The sequence below is a fragment of the Larus michahellis genome, chromosome 13 (genome assembly GCF_964199755.1).
Source record: "Larus michahellis chromosome 13, bLarMic1.1, whole genome shotgun sequence".
In the NCBI taxonomy this organism is placed as follows: domain Eukaryota; kingdom Metazoa; phylum Chordata; class Aves; order Charadriiformes; family Laridae; genus Larus; species Larus michahellis.
In genome coordinates this window covers 17252781-17275828 of record NC_133908.1, presented here as the reverse complement: position 1 = coordinate 17275828, position 23048 = coordinate 17252781, and the positions used below count along the sequence as shown (strand labels likewise).

The window sequence follows — 23048 nt, the reverse complement described above, 5'->3', positions numbered from 1 at the left end:
TCAGTATTTCCAGCTGAGCTGCTGAGTGCTGATCAGTACAAAATTGAGGTTAGTATGTTACATCAACACTTGGAGCACTCTAGCCTGTATCAGGGAGGTGGATGCCACATCTCTTTGCCATTGCTATCACAGTGCAGTGACCAAGGGAGACAATATACTAGTTAGAATTGTGCCAAAGCATTGTCTGCTGTTATTGATTTCACAACCCTGGCAGTCTCTCCTGGTTGGCATTTAAAGATGTTTTGCCCTGTTCAAGTAGAATTCAGTATGAAAAAGTGCAGCTTATCACTACTGCTGCTATATTAGTGTATTTTAGTGGAGAAGACACTACCTGCAGCATCTCCCTCAGCACAGGACTGAAGCTTTTCCAGTCCTGTGAATGAAGTCATGTAAGCATGTGACTGCCTCCTGCAGCATGACCTCCACCCGTGGCAGTGTGCTGACGTGTCCAGAGAAGAGACCGCAACTCCCTTTTCAGTCAATCTATGTTAGGTACTTGGGCCCAAGTTTCCCTTTTTCCTGCCTGGCATCATTACTTGTCAGATTAAGAAACCTGATGCTATTAATGGTAGTGTATTTCTACTAACCAGTCCCCACCCCCAAGATATTAAGACTAGAACCACACAGTGGATACTGCAGTTTTACATTTATAGCTGGACTTTTATAATATTCAAGATTAGCACAAGATTCATAACCATAAATTATACATTGTTATCTAAGTACATAAAACGTTAATGATACATGTATTTGAAGAGTGGCACAAAGTAATAATACATCCCTGTTGGCATTCTCAAAGAAAGAGGTGGGTGATGGACACGCTGTTGATACTACTGCAGCATAGCAGAACCGAGTCACTGCACCCTGTTAATTCAGGTGGTGCGGACTCTGCCCACCAGACAGGGTCAGAACGTGGTGTGGCAGGAAGCCAATGCCGGAATCAGTTAAAGGTGCAAATAAAAAGTCAGGATTATGACCCTCCCTACTGCCTCAATATTTTAGCAGTGTGTCCCCCCTCCCCAACCCCGACACTGTGCTCTTGCATCTCTAGTACTTTGGCAGCCCATGCACACTCCTATGTTCACTTGCCACATATAGCTGAGGTTTCCTTTAGTACCATTTAACATCAACAAGTAACATGCTCTCTTGTTAAACAAAAAGGATCTGGGAAGTGTTTGCTCTCTGGCATGAGAAGATTTATTTTCTTCAAGTCTCAGATCTACTCCAGAAAATATAGAACAGACTCCAACAGCATTGAACCCCAACAACATTATTGTCCAGAAAAGGAGACCTTCCCAATATTCCTCTAAACATTCAGAGCACAAATATCAGAAAGCCCATTTTCTTTTGCACATAAGACTGCAAATAAAATGGGGTAGTCAGATGTACACAAGCTTTCAACAATCCATTATTAACGAGATGCTTCACTGAATTGTTAACAACCCTGCTACTTTAGTAGCTTCAGCTAAAGCTTTAACAACTTGGTGCCAGGCAATTTCCCAGCTGCCTTCAATAGGCTTTGCAAAAGAAAGAAAAATATGCTCTCTTCCCCCTGGCCTCAAGCAGTTATTGCTATATGAGTTAGTGAAATAGTGCCTTAACTTCAGACAAGAGTCTCACAATGTCATTAACAAAAGCTGCCTTTCAGAGGTTGAAATGTAACCGGACAATAATCAATAAATAACAGTAACAGGCATCCCGTTGAAGTCTCCTCACTGAGCCGGGCAGCAAGTGTGTTCAGCCAACAGAAGGTCATCTGTGCCTTTAGGACCATTGTACACTTCTTGGAGAAGTTAAAAAGGGACGGGAAGGAAGAGAACAGAGACAGTGAAGGTCTGTCAGAGAGCTAGTTACATATTGAAACCGTAAACAGGCGGCTGGGTGAATCCTGGTGCTGTGTATCCGTATGGGAAGTTTGCCTGGGGAGGTACTGCACTGGGGCCTGCTGTTAACATCAACTGCTGGCCTAGAAAAACATGAGAAAAACAAGAAAGTTAGTTTGAAAACCCAAGCTTCCCTAATGCTAGCGGTACTGTGGGACAGGAGCATGAAGTTTTAGCTAAAAATCAGCCTCTGTGCAAGCATCCACTAGCAAGTCACACAATTACTCAACATGCAGCACAGAGCGGGCACCTAGGCCATCTGCTCTTCCTACCAGAAAACTACAAAAGCAAGGCAGAACTCAGAGGGAAGATGAGTATCAACTGATCTTGAGGGCATGATAAACCTGGCTTGTTTTGAAGAGACCATACTGAAAGCCAAACAAGCCGGTACTGTTTAACCCATGCACGGTCAAAGCGTGAAGCAATTCAAGCAAATAGTTAGGTCTGTTAGGTCTCACAGTCTGTAGAGTGCTGCAAAAGGCCCAAACATAGCTTGCCAGATTTGTCTTCGTCATTAGGAGCACAAATGCCTCACGCATATGTTAAATTCAGGTTAACGTTTACATCAGACAGTAAGCCAGTCACATCCTTCCCTTACCAGCCACTTCTAGGTGCTTGTTAGCGGAATGCCTCTTCAGAAGGGCTTCTAGGATAGCAGCACACTTGAGGACAGCCATGTTTTTTTGGCTGCACGTGTCTTAAAATGGGTGAGCTAGAAAGCCAGTCTGCCTTTCTACTTGGAAGAGCAGAAGGCAGACACATTCCTCTCAGGTAGGAATAACAGGAGGAATTTGCATGCTCTGTAAGTTATTCCAGGGGTTGTGCACACCTTGGTATTCCCTGTCCAGCTACCACACTGAAAGACTATGCCTAGGCTAGAGTTCTGAGCCGTGTAAGAGGAGCAATACTTCAGCTGAAGAATCAAAGTACTGTAAGAACGAGATGCCACTTCAACAACTTATGCAGTTCATCTAGCAGAGACAACCATTTTACTATCTAGTTGAAACCAGTTTACTTCAACTGAAGGTAGTCGTTTAAGTCACCTCCACAAAAAGAGACCAGAGTGACAATAGGTAATCAATTAAAGCCAAGTCTTTCACCTACCAAATACTATTGGAGTGGGTTCAGTTACTTGTTCCTCTTCTTTTCTTAGGCTTTCAGAAGCATCAAGTTTATCCACCTACATCGAAGTGAACAGGAGATGTATAAAGGCCTTGTCTAGGAATCGCACCATCGTGTAAGGCTTTTCATGCCTGCTACCTAAACCATCAAGTGCTCATTTTATTAGTTCAAGTTGGAGACTACAAAAGTCTGCATGTTCCCAGCAATCTATGTTGTAAATCTACCCTCCCAATTGCTTGAGGTTTATTGCAATAAACAATAGCTGTCAAATGCAGCTGAGATCATCATTACCTTCAAGTGAAACACTTTTTGGGGCCCTATTCTAGTAACTGTTAACTCTATGACCTTTTAGAGGAAACTCTAGAACCATCATGGAAAGTAGTCTAGTAGTATGAGCTTTATACAGATCCGTGTTGTGTCAAATAAAGCTAAAACGCATTTGTGAAAGTGCTACAGTAACGCAGGAGCCCTGAACACAACTTTGAATTGGGGGCGGGGGGACTAACCTGAGAAGGCAACAGCATCTTCCTTCTCTCAAGTTTAACAAGTTATATCTTCCATAAGAGAACCATTGAGACTGAAAGTCATAAAAATCACACAGCTTCACATCCAGATACATAGAATCATAGAATTGCTGAGGTTGGAAGGGACCTTTAAGATCATCAAGTCCAACCTTTAACCTACCCTGACAAAAGCCACTTCTAAACCATGTCCCTAAGTGCCCCATCTACCCTTTTTTTAAACACCTCCAGGGACAGGCAGTATTAACATCCTGGGCAAACCTACATTTAGCCCAATGCTGTATTTCAGCTGCTCCTCATCCTCCTTTCCCACTGCAAGAATCACATCTGGTCAGAGAAGTGCTGCAAGAGGAGTCTCTATTATACTTTAGAGATGTTATCTAGGTGTGGTGTTCAACAATTTCCTGGACTTTTTGAAGTTTGTAACTCAAGTTAATAACTTGAATAGCAGTAGGTCTTTAACTGGTTCATTTATAGCTGTCAGCCTAACACCTCTTCAGGATAACACTACTTCTGTTACAAACGCTATCCATATTACTATGGATCAAAGAAATTGACATCTGTCAGTTTCAAACTAATTGTATTGCTCTACTTATCACCCGGGATTCCCACTCTCTCTTGGATTAGACTTTCCTCTTTACTGGCCCTAAAGCATTAAGAAATCTGAAACAAAAGTGCAGTTACTCCCTCTGTTGGAGAAACAGCAAGCATGCTGACAGCAGGCACCCTGAAAAGGGGACAAGAGCAGCTCTCCGGGAATGCCTAAACATCTGTGTGATTTGCTGCTGAGAATTTGAAGTTGTTCAAAAGGTTTCCAAATGAGTGTCATCATACTTTGTGTGCCTGGCCCCTTCTGGGACATAGGCTATCCTGTGCTTTAACACCTTTTTATGCATAGAAGAGAGAGAAGTTCTGGAAGATGTACACACCCCACCGATAAACTAGTATGTTCTTTTGTACTGTTGAAGTTAGTTACATGGCAATTTTAGACAAACCACATTTATAAAGCCCATTCTCTAATTCCATGTTTTGCAGTTAATTCAACAGACTAAATTAGTTCCACTGTAAACCACTCTCTCCATGCAGATTTTCCTTCTGGCAAGTTATCCCGTATTTAGTACGTGTGATTACTTGTAAATCCAACCAGCAGTTTAAAACCCATTATTTTAGACCTAAACCTCACATGGAAGAGTTCAGGTGAACTTGTGTGGCAAGTTTCTCCTCCGTGGAATATGAGGAGGCAGCAGCCTTTAAGATCTGTGCAAGGATTTTCATCATACTAACAGGCGAGAAGTTTACAGAAGCTCTATGCTACTATTTGAACTCGCCATGCCTGAAAGATTGCACACGTCAGTAATTTCAGCATAACATCCAATTTGCATTTAGGACACATCCTATTACGTGGCAACTGCCTTTTTTTTGTTTAATTATGGACAACATCCTCCCTGCTACAAGATATCTGTAACAGAGTGAACAGGAGCCCAAACACACAACACTCAAGTCCTCCTCAATCACTTGCTTCTGTTTCCCATGAAGAGGAACTGAGCCTGGTTGGATTTTCAAGTTTCTTGTGAATAGTTATCCTTTTAGCATTAGAAAGTGAACAGGAAATGAGTTAGAGCTAAATTATAGTGCTCTTCTGGCAGAAGCTACAGCTAGATTCCTGTAAAAGAAACCTAGGATATTGAGGGACACGAACACAAAGAGTTTGAAATCAGAGTGTCACCTTATAGAACAGCCCATCAACCTGCAAGAAAATTCAGAGGGGAATACTTAACATGACTTGATTAGAAGCAATCCAAAGCAGTCACTTTTAGATTACTCATTTTAATGAAGTTCTTTACTGTGATGTCCTATGCAACCCTAGCGCCTTCTAAGGAAGGAACTTAGCTTAGTATCTTAGAGCTGCTTGAGACAAGCATTTCAGGACAACACCTAATCAGAATGTCTCTCTCTTTTCTCTCAGTTGAGGACTACCTGTTGGTATCAGTATTGTACAGCCAGACTATGCATCTAAACTTCTGTTTTCCATTTTAAAAAAAATCATCTTCAGCAGTCTACTCCTATGGCTGATGTAGGACTAGTGTGTCCTGTTAGTTACTCAAAAGCTGTATTCTCTGTAACAAGAAAACAGAGAATGCTTTCATGGTTATACGAAGTAAAGAGTGATGCAGGTTGTCCTCACCAAGTTTTCAGCTTCATCAACTATGAAGCTGCTCTGAAAAGCACACAGTTCCTTGCCCACTGTTAAAAGCAAAAGTTTAACTAGACATCTTTCAACTCCCAAGACATCTATTAATAAGTTTTGCTAGTTAGCCTGAAGTGACTAAACCCGCAGAACTTCATAGAAGACTTCATCTATGAGGAACAACAAGATTGCAAATACATGCAAAGAGCTCTGTTTTGCATAATGCTAATCATCCAGCAGACTAGAAGCCTTAACTTTTTATCCAATGCAATACTCACTTTGGTAAGGTACTCTCTCATCACTTGGATGAAATAAGGCATTGCAAAGTCCATGATGTTATGCCTCCAGGCCAACTCAAGCACTACATCTGGGTGCAGCAAGTCATAACATGTGAAAAGGCAGGCTGCAAAGCACTCCTGCTTGCCTTCTTCCAGGAACCACTGAAGCAACTTCTCAGCTAGCTCTGCATCTTTGGATTCTGCAGCGTACTGCATAGCATCCTACAGAAAAGGACAACAGTTAAGCTTGACCCTTGCCTGCTAACATCTTGCTTTATACCTTATGTATATCTCATTGCTAGCTAGGATAAGCCAGGTATTTGGCATTCCGTGAAGGTAGTCTTTAACACCAGGCAAGTTCTGTAGGAGCCAAGCTACAGTACATGAGCTTGGTTAAGTTCTCTTGGTTTGAGGCAACCCAGATACTAACATTATCCATCAGGTTTTCTGTAAGTACTTGAAGTGACCTAATGAGATTTTGCTTAGTTTTGTAGCAGAGAAGATAAACAACCTTTCTGGTATCCCACCTACCTCACCATTAGATATTAAGGATTACCCAGAGCAGAAGAGACTATTGCATCAACTGCTTGCCGTGTGGCAAGACAGACTATTTGCCAGCTCTCCTACAGAGTAGGCAAAAAACTGGCCCATGTGAACTCACTAAAGGCTTGAAGTGATGGTGTAATCGTTTTTCATCTGTATCCTTACAAGGGTGTTAAGTCCTTCGGTTCTACAGAAGATGTTCCATACTGATACAGAAAACTGTACACATACCATTAACTGATATACACAGATGTCCAAGTACAGGATAACATTATTAAATTAGATTTAAGATATGCAGTTGAAATTGCGAACACTTCTGCTCTAAGAGTCCTTCCTTAAACTTCAAGTGAAGGGCTAAGACTAATTAGAACTCAATATTTGAAACTAACAAAACACATTCAGTATCCAGGATATCTATACTTCAGACTTCTTTTTGACAGTCAGGGAGAAAGGCTGCATTAACTCACCTTATACAGACGGTCTTTCTTGCATAGCTCCACACTCTGTTTCCAGCGGTTGTTACCCTTATACAAGTATGCTGCAATACGCCTAAATTCAATTAGTTCATGCTTTTCCAGACGCTGAGCCAACGTTATATTATCAAAGTTGTCATAGGCATCGATGGAAGCTCTCAAACCCTGTTTGAGAGAGAACCGTTACACGTGCTTCCAGATGGTAGTAGGTGAGAACTAAAGTAGAGAAGCATCTAAGCATGGCGCACAAGTGTTCAGCTTCCCCCAGCTGGACATTGATACTATGTCTACAGCTTGTTTACCCTACGTATTTCATGCATCTCTCCAAAAGACGATTTTTAACAGAGCAAGATGCTAACTCAGTCATACTGACCTCACTTGACAGAACAGGAAACCTTAGAAGACAAAGCATGTCTTCCAAATAGCATCCAACGGGGCCAGAAGCAAATCTGTTTACAGAAGTGTTGCCCAGTAGAGTACACATGTCATATTGACCTTTGTGAAGACTCTTCTGAGAAAAACAACTGCGGCATCTGCTTTGTTTGCAAATCATCACAGCATCTCAAGAATCCTGCCCGCAAAGGGTCTGATTCCACCCCCACTACTGTTGCATTGCAGAAGTTATCTTTTACTCAAGGGAATTACTCTGCGTCAGTTGGGGAACAACCAAACTACAGCCTCTTTTTGTTGGCGAAAGAGGAGCACCCCTCAGGCTCAGCAATCTATTTTGTGAGGCTCACCTGGTAATCTTCCTCCTCTGTTAAAAGGTCATTTAGAGCTTCATTAACTCCTTTGTTGTTGTGGTTCTGGACTGAACGCAGATAAGGCTTTACTAGAAGCAGCTGATTAACCTGGAATTAAGACAATTGCAATACAAAATTAGGTATACCGTTTCCTACGCTACATACTCCTGAAACAAGTTCCCACTTGTTATTACAAGAGTTTGTGCTTACTGTCAGGTCCCTTTCAGATAATGCATCTTGTATTGCCAGAGGTAAAATAAAACAGCCTCCTAGGCCAGTTATGCTAACTCTTCCAGTGTTTTGCAGATCAAGCCAAGATTGGGCTGCTTCTCAGTCCTTTATATTGGAGGCAAAGTCACCTGAAAGACGTCAGCCCTTTTTTCCAGCCAGAGACTGGAGTGTCTTAACTTGAGCAAGACGATTTCTTATTCATCTACCATCTCCCAGACTCACCTTTGAGAAAAAACTGACTGTCCTGGTGTGATCTAGTCGTGGAGATAATACAAGCAGGAGATCATTTATCAGTAGAGGTTTGTAGTCTAAGTAGAACTGCAAGGCTTTGTAGTACAGCTCCACATTGGCCACCTGCATGGTTAGACGCTAGTTAGTACTTCAAACACAAGTAAGCCTAAGGTGCTTAGTTTGGATCACTTAACTCAGCACAAGGTTTATCTGACTTTAAGTTAAGAGCATAACTTTCCTTTTAGAGGCCAGAAACGTTACACTTACACACAGAATTCTTGTTCAATCTTATGACTGCTTCTTGTGCCATCTGCTTCCAACAGTGAAGTCACAAGCTGCCAGGGGTAGTACAAACTAATTCTAACTCATCCACAGTTAAGAGATCCTGGCACAGATAGCCTACTACAGGTTCACATAACCATTTCTTGAACTCCTAAAGCCAGTAAAGTCTGTAGCCTTTACCAGTCTTTAAGTTGTTGCCTTGAAACCCATAGGGCCAATAAGAATGTGTTCAGTCTCAAATCTTGTCTGAACTATTCATCAACTCACTATTCTCTGCTGCATTCATGGGACTGCCCACCATAATTCTCCCACTGAAACAGCTGGAAACATTTGCAGAGATCTTTCTAGAACAGTCACAGCCTCAGACTAAGACAGCAGTCGGCTCAAAGGTATTAAGGAGGTTGGTTGTGCCTCTTGCTTGTGACCTGTATGACCTTGAGCAGTCTCTGAAGACATGCTGTGCTAGCTGCTGCCACTCAATAGAATACACTGCACAGGAGAAAACCAAAAGGTGTAAGATTAGATTAATTCCTGTGCTAAACTGAGTGGAAGTTGTTTTAGTACAGCAGGAAAACTGAGTAGCAGCTTAAGCAAACTCATTTTCTAAACAGCAATTCTGTTGTGCATTTTTGCCTCTGTTCTGAAAGAAACTTTCAGCAATTTTATTTAGTTAACTACTTACTTACCTTGGCAATTATGTCTTTAAACTGCCCTTCTTTCCAGGCATCAGTGGGATGATTCATCATAGTAATTATTGCATTGTCATACTCCTCATACTTGTCATAGAGGAATACAAGTTCTGCCCAGAGATGAGCCTGTTCTGCAGCTCTGAGCACCTGATAAAACAAGAAATCAGTCAGTTTGATTCACTGACAGCTTCCCAACTTCATGCACAATGTAGCTACCTTACTACATACCTTTGGAATATTAACTCTGGACCAGAAGAGCTCCAGATGTTCCCTCATTTTCTGAGGCTTGAATTTGGAGTATAAGATGGCAAGTTCGGTAAACATTCCCATGTGAGCACGCTCTAGGCCCAAAGCAGCTTCCAAAAGGGCAATCAGTTCTTCAAAGTAGCCACGATCCTGGATGTTAAGAAAATAAGGATTAATTGCAAATTCATGGCCAACTGGCACTTAAAGCTTGCTAAAATGCATATTTAATTAAATTCAACATGCTTTGCTTTTCTCACTAAGTGGGAGTGCTTAGACTAGTAAGATATGATTCCAATGAGAGAACAGAATTGTTGAAGAAGGGACAGTGATTACTACAGAAAAAAATGCATGCAGCTATTAGGAAATAGAGATGGAGGAAGAATGAATTTAAAGATTAGCCCCACAGGGTATCATGGTTTCATCTGTGTCCACTTTACTAGTGGATACAAGTATGCTGTCTAGAGTCTTCTACGATATTAACAGCGAACAGTGATCTAACCTGATAGTAACTGATCAGCTCTTCAAGTTCATCAGCATGGATGACTATGTGTAAGCCACAGATCTGTGCCAAGCGGAATTCTTTTCCATCCACACAGGCAAAGCATACCTGTAACGAGAGTTAGCAAATAGTCAGTTAACAGGAGAATACTGCAATGCTTACTTAATCTCCTTGTATTATAAGGAAAGTTAATTAGTAAAGCTTTACCACATTTGAGGCTTACATACAGTTCCAAATAGGTATTTCCATAACACTTGCTCTAGAATTAAAATCTCTGCCACTCATTTACACTGTTTTGAAATCAAGCTTTATTATCTTGGGCAAGAGGACAGCTTATAAAGCTACAAACATACTCTGTAGCCAGAAACAGGTAGCAAGTTACCATTAAAGCTAATTGTACATAGTCATGAATTAACTCTTCTTTACTTCCCACATTACTGACAGAGCAAAGGAGCCCAGTTATGCTCCAGAGCAACAGTCAGAAGCAACAGTAGAGCACATTCTGCAGAATATTAAAGAAAACCCACGAGTTTAGGTTACCTCCTTCCAAGTCCTCGTGCTGTTGGCTTTGCGGCCACTGTCCACTGCTGCCTGATACTCTCCAAGGTGCACCAAGGTAGAAGCCAGGCGAGCAAAATTAGATACATTGTTATACAGTAGTTTCGCTGCTTCGTACATCCCCTCTTCATAACAGCGATCACCAACCTGCATTAGGAGTTCAAGGTAAACAAGGGTAACAGCCAGAATCAGGAGTCAGCTAAAGAGCAAGTCATACATGGGAACTGTGGATCAAGACATACCTGTTGTATATGGGCATTATTAGGGCCACTAATAAACTCCTCCAGTTCTGACAGACGATTAGTTTTTGCCAAAGCAAAAATAAGTTCTGTCTCTACATAAGACTCTCTAGCCTTCTTCCTGGCCATCTGCAAGAACTTGACTAGGTCCTCCCAGTTATCTTGAAGAGAGAAGAGATGTTTAAGATCCTCTGTTTAGACATCCTGTGTTGCTCAGCTTGCCCACCTTAGGAACAGTTTTCACCAGTAGCCTCGAGGATCTCTTCCACCATGATACTAAGCCGTGTGCATTTCAGTTAAGGAATTCCCTGCTAAACCCCAAGTCACCTTCACATAAGATGGAACTTCTTGCAACTATTCTACAGTCCAGTTGGCAAGCAATTCTGCCACATACAGCTAAATAAATACATTATACTTGGCTATATTTAAGATGATAGTAGTCCAAATTATCTCCACATGAAGATCTATCTTTGGTGAAGGAACACAGACAAGCTTGTTGACAGGAATCTCACTAAACATTGACTCATCCATGCCACGTACTGACTGCTCCCGTTTCCTCCGAAACAGAATTCATTAGTCTCAAGAATCCCTGCAGCTTGATGTAGATGCAATAACCTATCTCATATCTAAACCATCCTAAGTTTGATGATGCTTTGCCTTACCATTTCTATTAGCTGCTTGAACAACTTCCATGTAAGCAGATGGATCATCTGCCTTTATATAGGAGTCAATAGCTTCTTTCACCAAGTCCTTCTGGAGCTGTGCTCTGGCTAGCTGACTCCATACTGCTGGTTCGTTACACCTCTCTGCAAATTCATACGCACGGTCTAAGTTGCCAATGTGCTCAATCAGCACCTGTTTGAAATAGAAGTTTCAAGTTAAAAATCAAAGCCTTGTAACGTTGTCCGTTCTAACAAAACTCTTCCTTTAAGCGCATACGCTGTTCTGTGTAAGCAATATGAAGCTAACTGCTTTTATAACAGCCGCTTCTGTCTAATGAAGTAGAGGCATCAAGAATGAGACTTTTGTTGCTACTGTTTCTCCTCTGCCTTGCAGAAGTCAGTAATGCTGGCCTAAAGACAACGCGTAGTAGCATTTACTTCCCCCTGCACTTTTCCCATATGAGTCTCCAAGGTAGCCACTCGGAATCAAATGCAGCAGACACACGCCAAGCATGTGCAGCACCCCAACATTTTTTGATTACTTTGGCCAGATCAGCCTCTGAAGTCAGTACTTTGACTTTGTTTTCCTATTCTTTGCACATAATCCCACCCCTTGAGAATACCGATTACTCCTTGACAATCAATATAATGGTACACTTCTCATTCTCTCTATTACTAGCATTCTATACCTTCATGCAGGAACCACGCCTCACCTGAATTGCTGAAGTATTAACATCAAATTTTCTGAATATAGCAAAAGCTTCTTCATATAGCTCATTACTGATGGCAATGTTTGCAATATCTGGGGCATCATAGTTATCCAGCCGGTTGATGTATTCCATCACACGACTGCGGTCAGCCTTAATGGCAGTCAGGATCAGCAGATTCTGGAGATTCCTTTGGTTAACAGAAGGCAGAGGCTATAAGCAGGTGTTACTGTGCACTGCTTAAGCGACATGTATTGTACATGCAAAAAAATACACCCGCTTGCTGTCACTAGCAACAACCTTTTACCCCCAGACTGAGAAGCACTGATATTTGCCTTCTAAAAGAAATTGCTTGCCAATATCAATGTTCTCTCTTCTCTACCTCAATCAGTGTTCTAGAGTGAACTAGCTCTGTTCTTAAAGCACAGAGCACTTTAAATTCTGTTTTTTCACCTGATTATACACATTTAAGATTGTGTATGTCCTGCAAGCAAGAGGCCCACAAATAACTTGGGTCACTTCACAACCTAAATAAAGGCACTAAATAAGCTAAACTTATGGACAAAGCTCTCCTCTTACCTGTGTTCACTGAATACAGAGTTATCCAACACAATTTTTTCCAATAACTCAATCAATTCATTAGGCAGGTCAGCAGTCATGAAAGCTTTCACAGTTACAGAAACCTCCTCTGGATCCTGCGTCTCTGATAAAGCTGTTTGGACAACCTGGATTTGAAGGCAGGGAATTATTGAGTGTTTTCCCCAAATGAGATATTTGCCAATCTATTCCAGAGAATTAAAAATTAAGACTTCAGAACTTCGAGAATATTTTGTCACAGACAGCAAGAAAGAGCTACTTCTATACTGGATATAGCTATTAAAGTCACACCTTGTGTCTGTATAGGGGGCAAATTCACTAAAGTTAGGTCATTCCACAGGACAGAAAAAATACCTTACTAAATTTTCTGACCGTGAAGGTCAGAGTTAATAACTGCCACTCAAACTCTTAGTTTCTCTATGGTTGAGATGGGGCATCAAGGGACCTTGTGGGAGAAGACAGCTACTTTAACGATCCATAATGTTTCTGAGACATCCTGAGGTCTCCTCATACTGAAAGTTTAGCCTTTGTGCTGTACCTGGTCAATAAGCTGCCGCCTGAATGGGTTGTTTTCTTCCAGAACATTTGCCCAGAGCTCAGGGTCCTTCCTGCGTACTAGATAGCGAGCCTCACTCTTAAACAGCGAGTTCTCATTGCAGACCTGAAGGAGAAGTTACAAATATTGTTGTTAGTGTTAAGGATTAGTACCACAAGACAGGTTTAGCTAACTATGAATCAGACAGTCTAGAAGACTGACTAGAACTACTTGCTGACCAATGCTAAATGCCACGGACAAGTTCTTACCCAACCTCTGATCTGGAAGGCTCATGGAGAAGGTCTCCAGCAGAATTTCTATAGCTTCTCTTGGTTTTGCCCGACACACAAATACTGTGACAGTGGCTTCACAGTAACTATTTGCTTCTGTTTGATGTGAAGACCTGCAGAAGCCTGAAGAACTTAAGTTTTAAATCTAGAAAGGGAGCCACTTGCCTGGGCAGTGTTATGTAGTGAACTAAGGAATGGTGCTGGTGTTTAAAGCTAGAAACAGGTTATGTATTTCGTGTCATTAACTTTACACTAGCAGTGTTCAGAGTAGCAAGTGGCTTGGATTCCCCTGTTAAAACGTTAAGAGCACAGAATACATGTGAAGTCTCCTACAGAAGCGCAGCAAGGAAGAGTTATGAATTACGTTCCTATTAGTACCACTAGCTTCAACTCCCAACTAGAAGAGCAGAAACCTGAGAGGCCTATTCCACCTTCTACCAACAGGTCATTTTTTGTTAGTATCCAAATTAGTTCTTGGAATCTCAAGTACTTTGCTGTAAGAAAATCAGTAGTAGCATAATTTTGCTTTATGTTGTACATCTATTAGTTGCAGGAGTTGAGCCCTCTTCTAGGAGGCAATGTCTCAAGAATAATTCTTACAGAAGGAAGATCTTTTCTGCATGACCAGAAACACCTGCTCAGAACATCAATCCAAGGAAGAAGCTGGTACTGACAGGTTTCTACAGTTAACCAGAATGATCAAGCTTATTCTAGCAAAGTTTCCCAGCAAAAGAACTCTAAGCCACCTTCATATGCTGAAATAAAAAAGCTAGATGTAGCCAGTTGAGTGCTGGGGGTTTTTGGTTTGGTTTTGGTTTTTTTGTTTGTTTGTTTGGTGGTTGTTGTTTGTTTTCATTTGGTTGGGGGGGGGTTGTTTTGGTTTTGGTTGTTGTTTTGGAGCTGCTTCAGGCTGGAAAGCCATCCACTTTCAGCAGCAAGCCTAGATCATACCACCATTCTAACACTCACAGGACAGGCCTTGCCAGGGAACAGCATTTATTTGCTTTGAAACAGGGCAAAACAAGCTAGTTCTTACCCCTACACAGCTGACATTCTTTGCATATACTAGTGCAGAAGTGCAGGTAGGAGGGAGGATGTTTTCTTTCTCAGCAGCCACAAGCACTACAATCTGGCATTAAGCTCTGTTGTTTAGTTCGAGGCTAGAATGTGTTTGGAGAAGCCTGGGAATTTCGCTTGCCCTTGAACTTCCAAGGGAGGTCCTAGGAATCAATAGGCTTAAGATAGGAGAGGAATGCTATCGGAATAAGTCCTTGCAGTTTGACTGTCAACATTTATTTTCCTCATTTCTAGTTCAGTATTGGAGCAACTCTAAGGGTCAACCACGGTAAGGGAAAATTACAAGCCCCGTTCTAGTTTCAAGGAAGCTCTTCTTCCTACTGTAGAGTCATGATAGATGACAGCCTGTCCCTTCTGCCAATCAAGTGCTCACGACTCAAAAAAAAAAATTATATCAAATTAACAAGGGTTTAACAGCAGGCATATTCATTAGCTGGGCCAAATAAATTAATTTTGAGCAGAATCAGTCGATGAAAGACATGAATGGTACCTTAAAGTTGCAGAGTTGTACAATTTTAGTTCAGACATATAGTATAAGAGTTGTTCTCATCATCATAAAAATTATTGCCTCTACATAGAAGAATCCTGCCTACCTCAACTCCTGAGTTAGACTGCAAGACAGGATTCTGTAAGCATTAGACAAATAGCCAGCTAGGCTTCTCCACTTCAGGCAACAAGTAGTTCTTTAACACGCTTATAAACACAGTTTTGCTAACCTTTATGAGTTCCAGATCACATTGCCCCCTCTCATAAGCAACGCAGGCCAGATGAGGGTCCCTCTTTTCACAATATTTGCCAACTACACGGCTGTCATAGTAAGGATTCTCACGAAGGAACCGCTCTGGATTATTATTACTGTCAATGTAGATTTTGGCCAAGGCATTATGAGTCGCAGGTTCTTCACAGCCTTCATGAATCCTTGATTCAAGCCATGGCAACAGCAACTTAAGCCTTTGAATAAGCAAACATTTTAAGTTTGTAAGTCACACAGAGGTATGCTCGACAGCTATCCATTAACACCTGGCCTTCCCTTCAAGCAAGTTTGATGGTCAGATTTAAAAATAGATGGAGACCAGCCGGTAATTTTTAATGAGTCTTAAACGAGTGGAGGACAGATCTGCAGTTTAACAACAGGGAAGGCTGCAGATGCCACTAGTTTTGCAATCTTTCCTTTCAACTCCTCTTCTATTAGCTGGCTCTTCATGCTTAACCCATTTGTTCATTTTACAGGTAACTATAAACTAATTACATGCTGCTGTGTGCCTACAACAAGACTGTCAAGACAGTTTTATCCAGATTTACTCTAAAGGCACATGCCATAGTTGGCTGTAAGGGAAGCATTCAAAAGCCATGTTTGTTCATCATGCGGCGCTATCAGGCATTCCCATATGGCCCAAATAATCTAGAGACTGACTAGCAAATCTAAGCTGCTTTTCTATAAAGAAACATAAAACAATACTAGTATTGTATCAGTCAACAAAACTTCATCCAATTCAATCTGGGTGTATACCAGCATCAGGAAAGCCCAACACTGGGGTCTACAGATACATTTTCATTACCGATTTCTTTTTTCCACTTCAGCCACCAGCTCATCTGTTGAGAACTGGCCTCTAACCACCATGATCAAGTTCTTAATGACATCTTCAGAACAATCCACATCAAGAAGCCCTCCAACCACTGCTGGTATACGGCTAGGATTCACCTAGAATAAGCCACCATCATTAAAATTAGTTATTAGCATTACTAATAAGCCATCCCCAGTCTTCCACATGGGATAGTTTTAGTTAACAATTTAAACTACGCTTTAGAGCAGCGAGTCTTAAGTTACTGACATATTTGTATATACGTTCTAGGAAAAACTATACTTATAGGTCTGTAATAGACAAAGGCTGATTGAAGAGCCTCCACACTAGAAGAGTGAGCAAAAGAGACATAGCATATTCTGCTTTAGTCTACTGAAAGGTAGGAAGGAAAGAGCAAGAGCTAAAAACTGGATTCTCCTTACCTTCTGTACATAGATCTCTATATACTTTTGCAGGTTATTGCGATATAAGTAGAGCACCAGGTCATGAACAAAGTCAAAACGATCGCAGACAATGATCAGGGGAAGCTGGTCTGTGAGCTTCGCCTCCTGTATTTTGTGCAAAAAAAAAAAAAAAAAGAAAAAGAAAAAAAAAAGAAAAAAGTAAAAAGTAAGCAACCACCATTTGCTGAAGTGTTTTTCAGGGCAAGAAAGTCTGACCAAGTTCCCTTAGCACTAGAACTCACAATACATTCAAATTTGAGACTGGCAAGCAGAAAATTTATTTCAAAAGCAAGTCACCCACTATGAATGCCATGTGGCCCATCTGTCAGTTGAGTTTTAAGTTTAGGCTCGTTATGAAGTGCCACATTAGGCCTACATCTCTAGCTTCAAAATGACTATCAATTCACATACCAATTCAGAAGACAGTTGCTGGGCCAAGAACGTAACAATGCAAAATAAAGTGACATTAAAATCCCATTTTACCACTCACAAAGCACGCAAAGTGCTAAGTACAGGCTGACTCCAGTTTTAATAAGCTTTGACCAGCCAATATCCTTGATAAAGCTCCTGCTGAATACTTCAGCATAGTCTTTCCTTCTGCCAGCCTGGATTCACCTATCGTTAGGTGACAACATATTCGTGAGTTTAGTTATATCATACAGCCTAATTTTAAAGGAAGGCTGAATTTGGGCTTGTTTTCCCAGAGGTAGCCTAGAAGGACCCACTATATGCATGGAATAGGATCAGACTCCTATTCCAGCTACAAAGTAGACTACTCACAGCCACGCCAGCTAAACCTTAAGTTGGTATTTCCACTAGAAGGCTGTAGCTGTGCTGCTAAGCGAAACATAATGGAGAACTGCTCAATCCATTGGATAGAATTATTTACCTTCAGAAAGTTCTTCACCCGTTCTGGGTTATAGCAGTTACTTTCACGGCAGATTCTTTCCACTTCCTTTATCTGACCAGTCTTGCAAGCTGCCTGGATGTACTTGAAGTGAACATCTGGATCCTGGCTGAAGTTTACAATGGAACCCAAGAAATAGAACAGTCCTAGAAAGAACCGCATGTTTTTAACAACACAATTAGAAGCATAAGTGAAGCAAGTGCAGACTGTTATGGACTCCAGCTTGTAACTTAGTTCAACCCTGCTGAAATAGTAGCTTTCATTCAACCGCAGGAAAAATCAGAAGGATTTTTATTCCCCTCTTTCAGATTTCATGTTTCTTTCTGATCTTTACTCAGAAGGGTTAAGAAACTGTCTAGAACAAAGTCACCCCTAGAACTCACTGTGATGAGCTCACTTTGATAAATGCATCCTAAGGTCCAGCCACGTGACAAACAGTGCTCTCTTAAAGCCACAATCTTTACGATTAGCTTCAATCAAGTAGTGCTTCCAAGTAAGCTGCTTCCTTCTAATACTGTACCTTCATAGCTTTTGAAAGATTCAAAAAGCTCCACAAGAGACTGGGTACCAAGCTGCTCATGGTATTTAGAAGCAACTTGCACACAGAGCTGTAGGTTTTGCCTAATGTTGGCTGACAGCATGGCACGCAAACACTCCACAGAGTCTTCAACTGAGAGAGAGCCAAAGAAATTCACAAGCCACTGCAAAGAGAAAAAAATTTTACTCAGTAACTTACACCGAATTTGACTGACTTCTAAAATGTGGCAACTAGTCAGAGTTTCTACCCCAGCTACTACAGAGAAGTCTCCCATGCTCTAAGACAAAAGACTTTAAAAGAAACACACTCACCATCTTTACAACTACAAAAATACAGTTTGGAATGAACACTTGAAATCCCCACCTGGGAAACTGAGGTCAACTTTAAGCCATCAAAAGTACAGATTATGGTTTAATTCGTCATTAACTGGACAAATGTTCTTGAATCACAGCTACATGTGCTACTTACCTACAAACCATTTTGCAGTGGCTGCAGGAATCTTTGCAGCTACAGAAGTGCTAAAGAATATTCACTTTACTTAAGCTTTCACTTTCTTACTCCATACAACAGACTTACCTCAGGATTCAAGAGGTGAGTATGAACGACAGCACGTTTAATATCATAGAGATCTGTGTAGTGTTCCAAAGCTCGCTGGAGCAAGCCTGCCTTTTCACACAACTGGGCAATATGAGCACGATCATAGTGTGTAAACATTTGGTTTCCAAGAATGGCATCTGCAACCTATAAGGTAACATTTCATATTCAGACTGTCAGAGAGTCACAGTAGCTCAGCCTAAGAGTCCTTGAAAAGTCACACCAGTGACTCACTATTAGTCTTTGACTTTGCTGAACTACTCATGGATAACAGTATCAGACATCATATTCTTGTGCAAGCCTACTACTGTCTCTCCTTCACTTTTTGGAGGAAACAGGTAAGAGGTCTTACCTGTGGGGCATGAATCAAATTCATTTCCAGGAGACGAGTCTGAAGGTGGCCTTCTGCGGGGCGGTTATTTTTCAGGGCATCCAACAGAAAAGACGTGCACTGCTGAATAAGACTGTTCTCCATGAACACATCCACAATCTGTTGAGATTGGTCAAGTTAGAGAAGGGGGTCTATATACACACATGCACATTTATCTGTATACTCTAATGGCCTGGCTAGAAAGGCAGCCCATCACAGTACCTAGCACACTATATTCCCTTTGTTTTCATAGGATTACTACCATGGTAACAGACAAATTTCACACTTTGTTTTCTTTTTCTCTAGAATGTAAGAAGCACATTACTTTGAGCTATTATGCCAGATTTTGCCACCCACTCTATTTAGTTTTAATACAGCATGCAAATCCTATCCCTTCTCTCTTGTTGGGATAGTTGCTAAGACTTTTTCTAAGTAGCTTCAATTATTTAATAATGCAAATTTTTGCCTCATTTCTCTGTCCATTTAACCAGAAGCGGCCACTGGCAGACAGCACTCAACTCAGGTTTATTGGCTCATCTTCTCGTAAGTTCTCTACATGGAAAGAGTTAATGTATGCTCCATTAAAGCCAACAGTAGGACAGTAACACTCCATTGCTTAGACTAAGTCTGTGACAGATTCACTATCAACGTTACAGTACTAAGCCAGAAAGCTTCTGGAAGAACTTGAGGGCACACCTGCCTCTAAAGACTTGATGGTAACCAAACTTGACTAGAATACTTTAGTCACTTTTCTAACCAAGCCAACTAGAGACCTGCACTGGCCTTACCAGTGCCCAAAATGGTACTATGCTATTACCTCTATCTAGATAGAGACCAGAACTCTTGTTGTAGGCATCACCTGGTTAATGTTAGCCAGTGGCTCCTCATCCTGTACGAGCATCTGAGAGAACTGCAGGCCTTGCTCTGGATTGACTCTCATCACACTTCTCAACAGGAAGATCCAGTCTGGGGTATAGCCAACCTAGAGATTTCAGAAACAGTCATGCATGTCTGGGAAGCTTTACACATCTTTTAAGCCTTCAGATTCCCTAGCATAGGTACCATGAACTGCTGTGAGGTTGCCATGCGCATTCCCCATCTCCCAGGAATTCTCAGACAAAAGCATTGCTCATCTATTAACACAGAAATTCAGTATTAGCCTACTTAGTAACTGAACTTGCACCAAGGCATTTCTTTTGCTAGGTAAAAAACCTGCTAGGAACAAACCTTTCAACAGTCTTAGGACACTAGCTACCAACCAAGGTCCTAAACTTACAAGCGGACATCAGGCAAATTGCTTTGCAATTTGTCAAAAAAAAAAAAAAAAAAAAGAGTATGAATTCAGGAAGAATCTTATCTTTATTCTCTAGAATAACCTTGAGCCACTCCATTAATTTGATAGGTTTGTAAAAGTCTGGATGTTCTGAATTTAATTTTTTGCAGACTGCTAGTCATACATTATGATTTGCGCTATGGCAATGAAGAAAACACTGTTTCTCAATCTTACCTACTTATCAGTTTTAAGTGACAGGAGTCAAACTTATCTCATGGAAGATAACTTGAGAATGTACACAACAAACATAAGATAGACTCTAGCAGTTTGTGACAAACAACTTTACCTTTTTAGCATACAGCACTATTTTCTGGAATTGACCAGTTTCAGCAAAGCACTGAATCACTTTGTTTGGCACATTAGCACGAAGATAGACACTGAGTGCAAGGGTTGGGTCAGCTGTCTTCACCAAGTCTCCCAGCTCCTCCGAGCACTCCAGCTGAAGTCAGAAGTGGTATTTTGTCAAGCAGAAGAATGCAGAGATGTAGCATCAACAAAAGTATTGTTCACACTCAATTGTTACAAGGCAACAGAATTCATCTAGTGTCATGATTGAGCCTACCTTGTCTTCCTTCAGCCACTTTTCCAGAAGCTGCTTGCGGCCCTGCTGTAGGACAGGGCGACAGAGCTCCAGAGACTCAAACTTGTTCAGCTGTCCCTGGTCAAGCAATATTCCAAAGTACTGCAGCAGGGGAGAGGCCTGCCCAGGCTGAGCTGGTACACTCTGGAACTTCCTGATTGTATCACTGGTACGTAGGATTCCCTGAAGAGGCACAAGAGAGAGAAGCAACGTTTAGTCAGTGAAGGCTGAACAGTATTAGTCAAGAAACCGGTGTTAAGCTATACACTGAAGCATCTACTCTTAAGCCTTCAGTGTGGAGATCTTCATCAAACCAACGACAATCTAGCAAGAAGTCGGTGGCCACAGCAAGTCCAGTTGGAAAAGTATAGCAAATGCTCCTTTATGGGTACAGGAGAATACATTAGTCAGAACAGCCACTAAACTGCAGAGAAATGAATCTAGTATTGCAGCACTTTAGTTTTTGAATGTCAAGTACTGAAATGCAAGCGAGCTAAGCAAGTCCACTAAGCCAAGGCAAACCCCCATGACTTGTAAGCTTTACCTTTGGAGTTATTTACCTTTGGTGCAGATGCAGCTACTTTAGCAGCATCTGCGTAGCTTCCTTGAGCAAACAGCGTGTTGAACTTTCTGGCAAATAATTCCTCTGCCCCAGCTAGATTACTACGTATAGCCATACGCAGTCCCAAGTCAGGATTCTGGAGAACACTCGTAGCATAGTTCACTATGTTGTCTTCCTCAACACATACAGAAAGCACCTGGCAAGGACAAAAGGCATATTGAGAAGTACTATCCTTTCCACAACTACTATGAAATATATCAACTAAATGGCTATGCAGCCCATCAGGGAAATAGTAGATTATTAAAAAAAATAAGTTCCTCCCCAAGCAGTTCTGTATTAGGAGAGGTTAAAAACTAAAAAAATCAAATAGCTGCTTGCTCCCTTCCATGACGTTTGTTGCATCAAGTCACTCATTAGGTTTGTTACATTCTATCTGAGCTTTAGAAGGCTCAAAAACAGAATGCTGGATTTGTTACCTGTCCTTTTTTGTTCACACCAATAATGCCCGAGGTAGGTTCGTGAGGAGCTGTGACAAAGATAGTATCAGCACTAATACGGTTCATGTAGATGCATGCTCCAGACTCCAAGTCATACATGTGAATATATCCATACTTCGTGATCAGGTAGATAACACCATGCTTAATTCCAATCTGCCAAAAGATGAGTTTTTATCAGTCAAGACTAAGACTGTAACAGTTAAGACAGCTGCCTTTAGCATAGTCACAAGACAGTACTGCAGTAACATGCCTTTGCAATGACATTACGAACAAATATAGCTTCAGACTTCTTCCTTACAGATTCAAAGCAATGTACAGCTTTGGTGGCCATTCGGAGCCATAGCTCCGCTTAATAGAGAGGCTGAAAAGAAATGAAAATTCATCTGCAGCAAAGGACATAATCCTCATCCTAATGAGCCAGGCTGAAGGAGAAAGTCTGGGCACGATTAGCATTCTAGTCTAGATAGGTCAGTACAAGTTTCTGTTCAGAAATATGAGATAAAGCCACTCTCTTCCAACAAGGCCTACTCAAAGCACCAGCAGATCCTAAACCAAGCTCAGCAACTGAGTACTCCAGTTTACCTGTCAAGTCACTTAAACAGGGGAGGCTTCCAAGCCAAAATGGTCTACAAAGAAGTACTTGCAATTCGGAACAAGTTTTTCAGATGTTTTGTTAATTAAGCCTCAAGCTGAAGTACAGAGCCACATGAATCCTGCCATGTAGACAGCTTGCTTTGTTTACCTTAGTCTAAGGCATCTGTTGGTTCATTTATGAAGCTGATCTATTAGACTGGTCAGCAGTTGCATGCTCTGAGACAGTTTGCTTTTATTACACAATTTCTAGTGCTGCAGACATGCTAAGACTGTCAAAGCAACCAGATATGTTCTTTCCTATTGAACCTCCCATTAACATCCCAAATTTCCTTTTGTGTGCTGCTACAGGACTCCCCGTTCCATTTGTCTCTTATAGTGACATTACTGTAGATGAAATGCCACTTTCATGTGAAGCTACATCAAGCACCGTAACATTCTTATCTAGAACTCTGAACA

General features: G+C 41.3%; 1 protein-coding gene across 5 annotated transcripts in view; it reads right to left on the bottom strand.

Moving 5' to 3' along the window:
- Positions 1-631: 631 nt before the first annotated feature.
- The window catches only part of LOC141750840 (clathrin heavy chain 1-like), a 37245-nt gene continuing 14828 nt past the window's right edge, over positions 632-23048 (bottom strand). The window contains exons 6-34 of one of the 5 annotated variants that reach the window (XM_074606659.1): positions 21978-22151; positions 21500-21697; positions 20922-21122; positions 20646-20798; positions 19886-20008; positions 19009-19146; positions 18639-18803; positions 18045-18225; positions 17507-17670; positions 16597-16722; positions 16151-16293; positions 15308-15542; positions 13228-13350; positions 12672-12817; positions 12099-12282; positions 11386-11578; positions 10727-10884; positions 10467-10631; positions 9927-10034; positions 9410-9577; positions 9179-9328; positions 8202-8333; positions 7746-7856; positions 7000-7170; positions 5990-6211; positions 5250-5270; positions 2981-3060; positions 2479-2567; positions 1168-1963 (exon numbers count right to left, since the gene is read on the bottom strand). In XM_074606659.1, the coding sequence (XP_074462760.1) occupies positions 1848-1963; positions 2479-2567; positions 2981-3060; positions 5250-5270; positions 5990-6211; positions 7000-7170; positions 7746-7856; positions 8202-8333; positions 9179-9328; positions 9410-9577; positions 9927-10034; positions 10467-10631; positions 10727-10884; positions 11386-11578; positions 12099-12282; positions 12672-12817; positions 13228-13350; positions 15308-15542; positions 16151-16293; positions 16597-16722; positions 17507-17670; positions 18045-18225; positions 18639-18803; positions 19009-19146; positions 19886-20008; positions 20646-20798; positions 20922-21122; positions 21500-21697; positions 21978-22151 (4338 nt within the window). In that variant the 3' untranslated portion in view covers positions 1168-1847. Of the gene's footprint in view, positions 1964-2478; positions 2568-2980; positions 3061-5222; positions 5271-5989; positions 6212-6999; positions 7171-7745; positions 7857-8201; positions 8334-9178; positions 9329-9409; positions 9578-9926; positions 10035-10466; positions 10632-10726; positions 10885-11385; positions 11579-12098; positions 12283-12671; positions 12818-13227; positions 13351-15307; positions 15543-16150; positions 16294-16596; positions 16723-17506; positions 17671-18044; positions 18226-18638; positions 18804-19008; positions 19147-19885; positions 20009-20645; positions 20799-20921; positions 21123-21499; positions 21698-21977; positions 22152-23048 lie in introns of all 5 variants that reach the window. The other 4 variants (XM_074606655.1, XM_074606658.1, XM_074606657.1 and 1 more) reach the window with 4 other exon arrangements.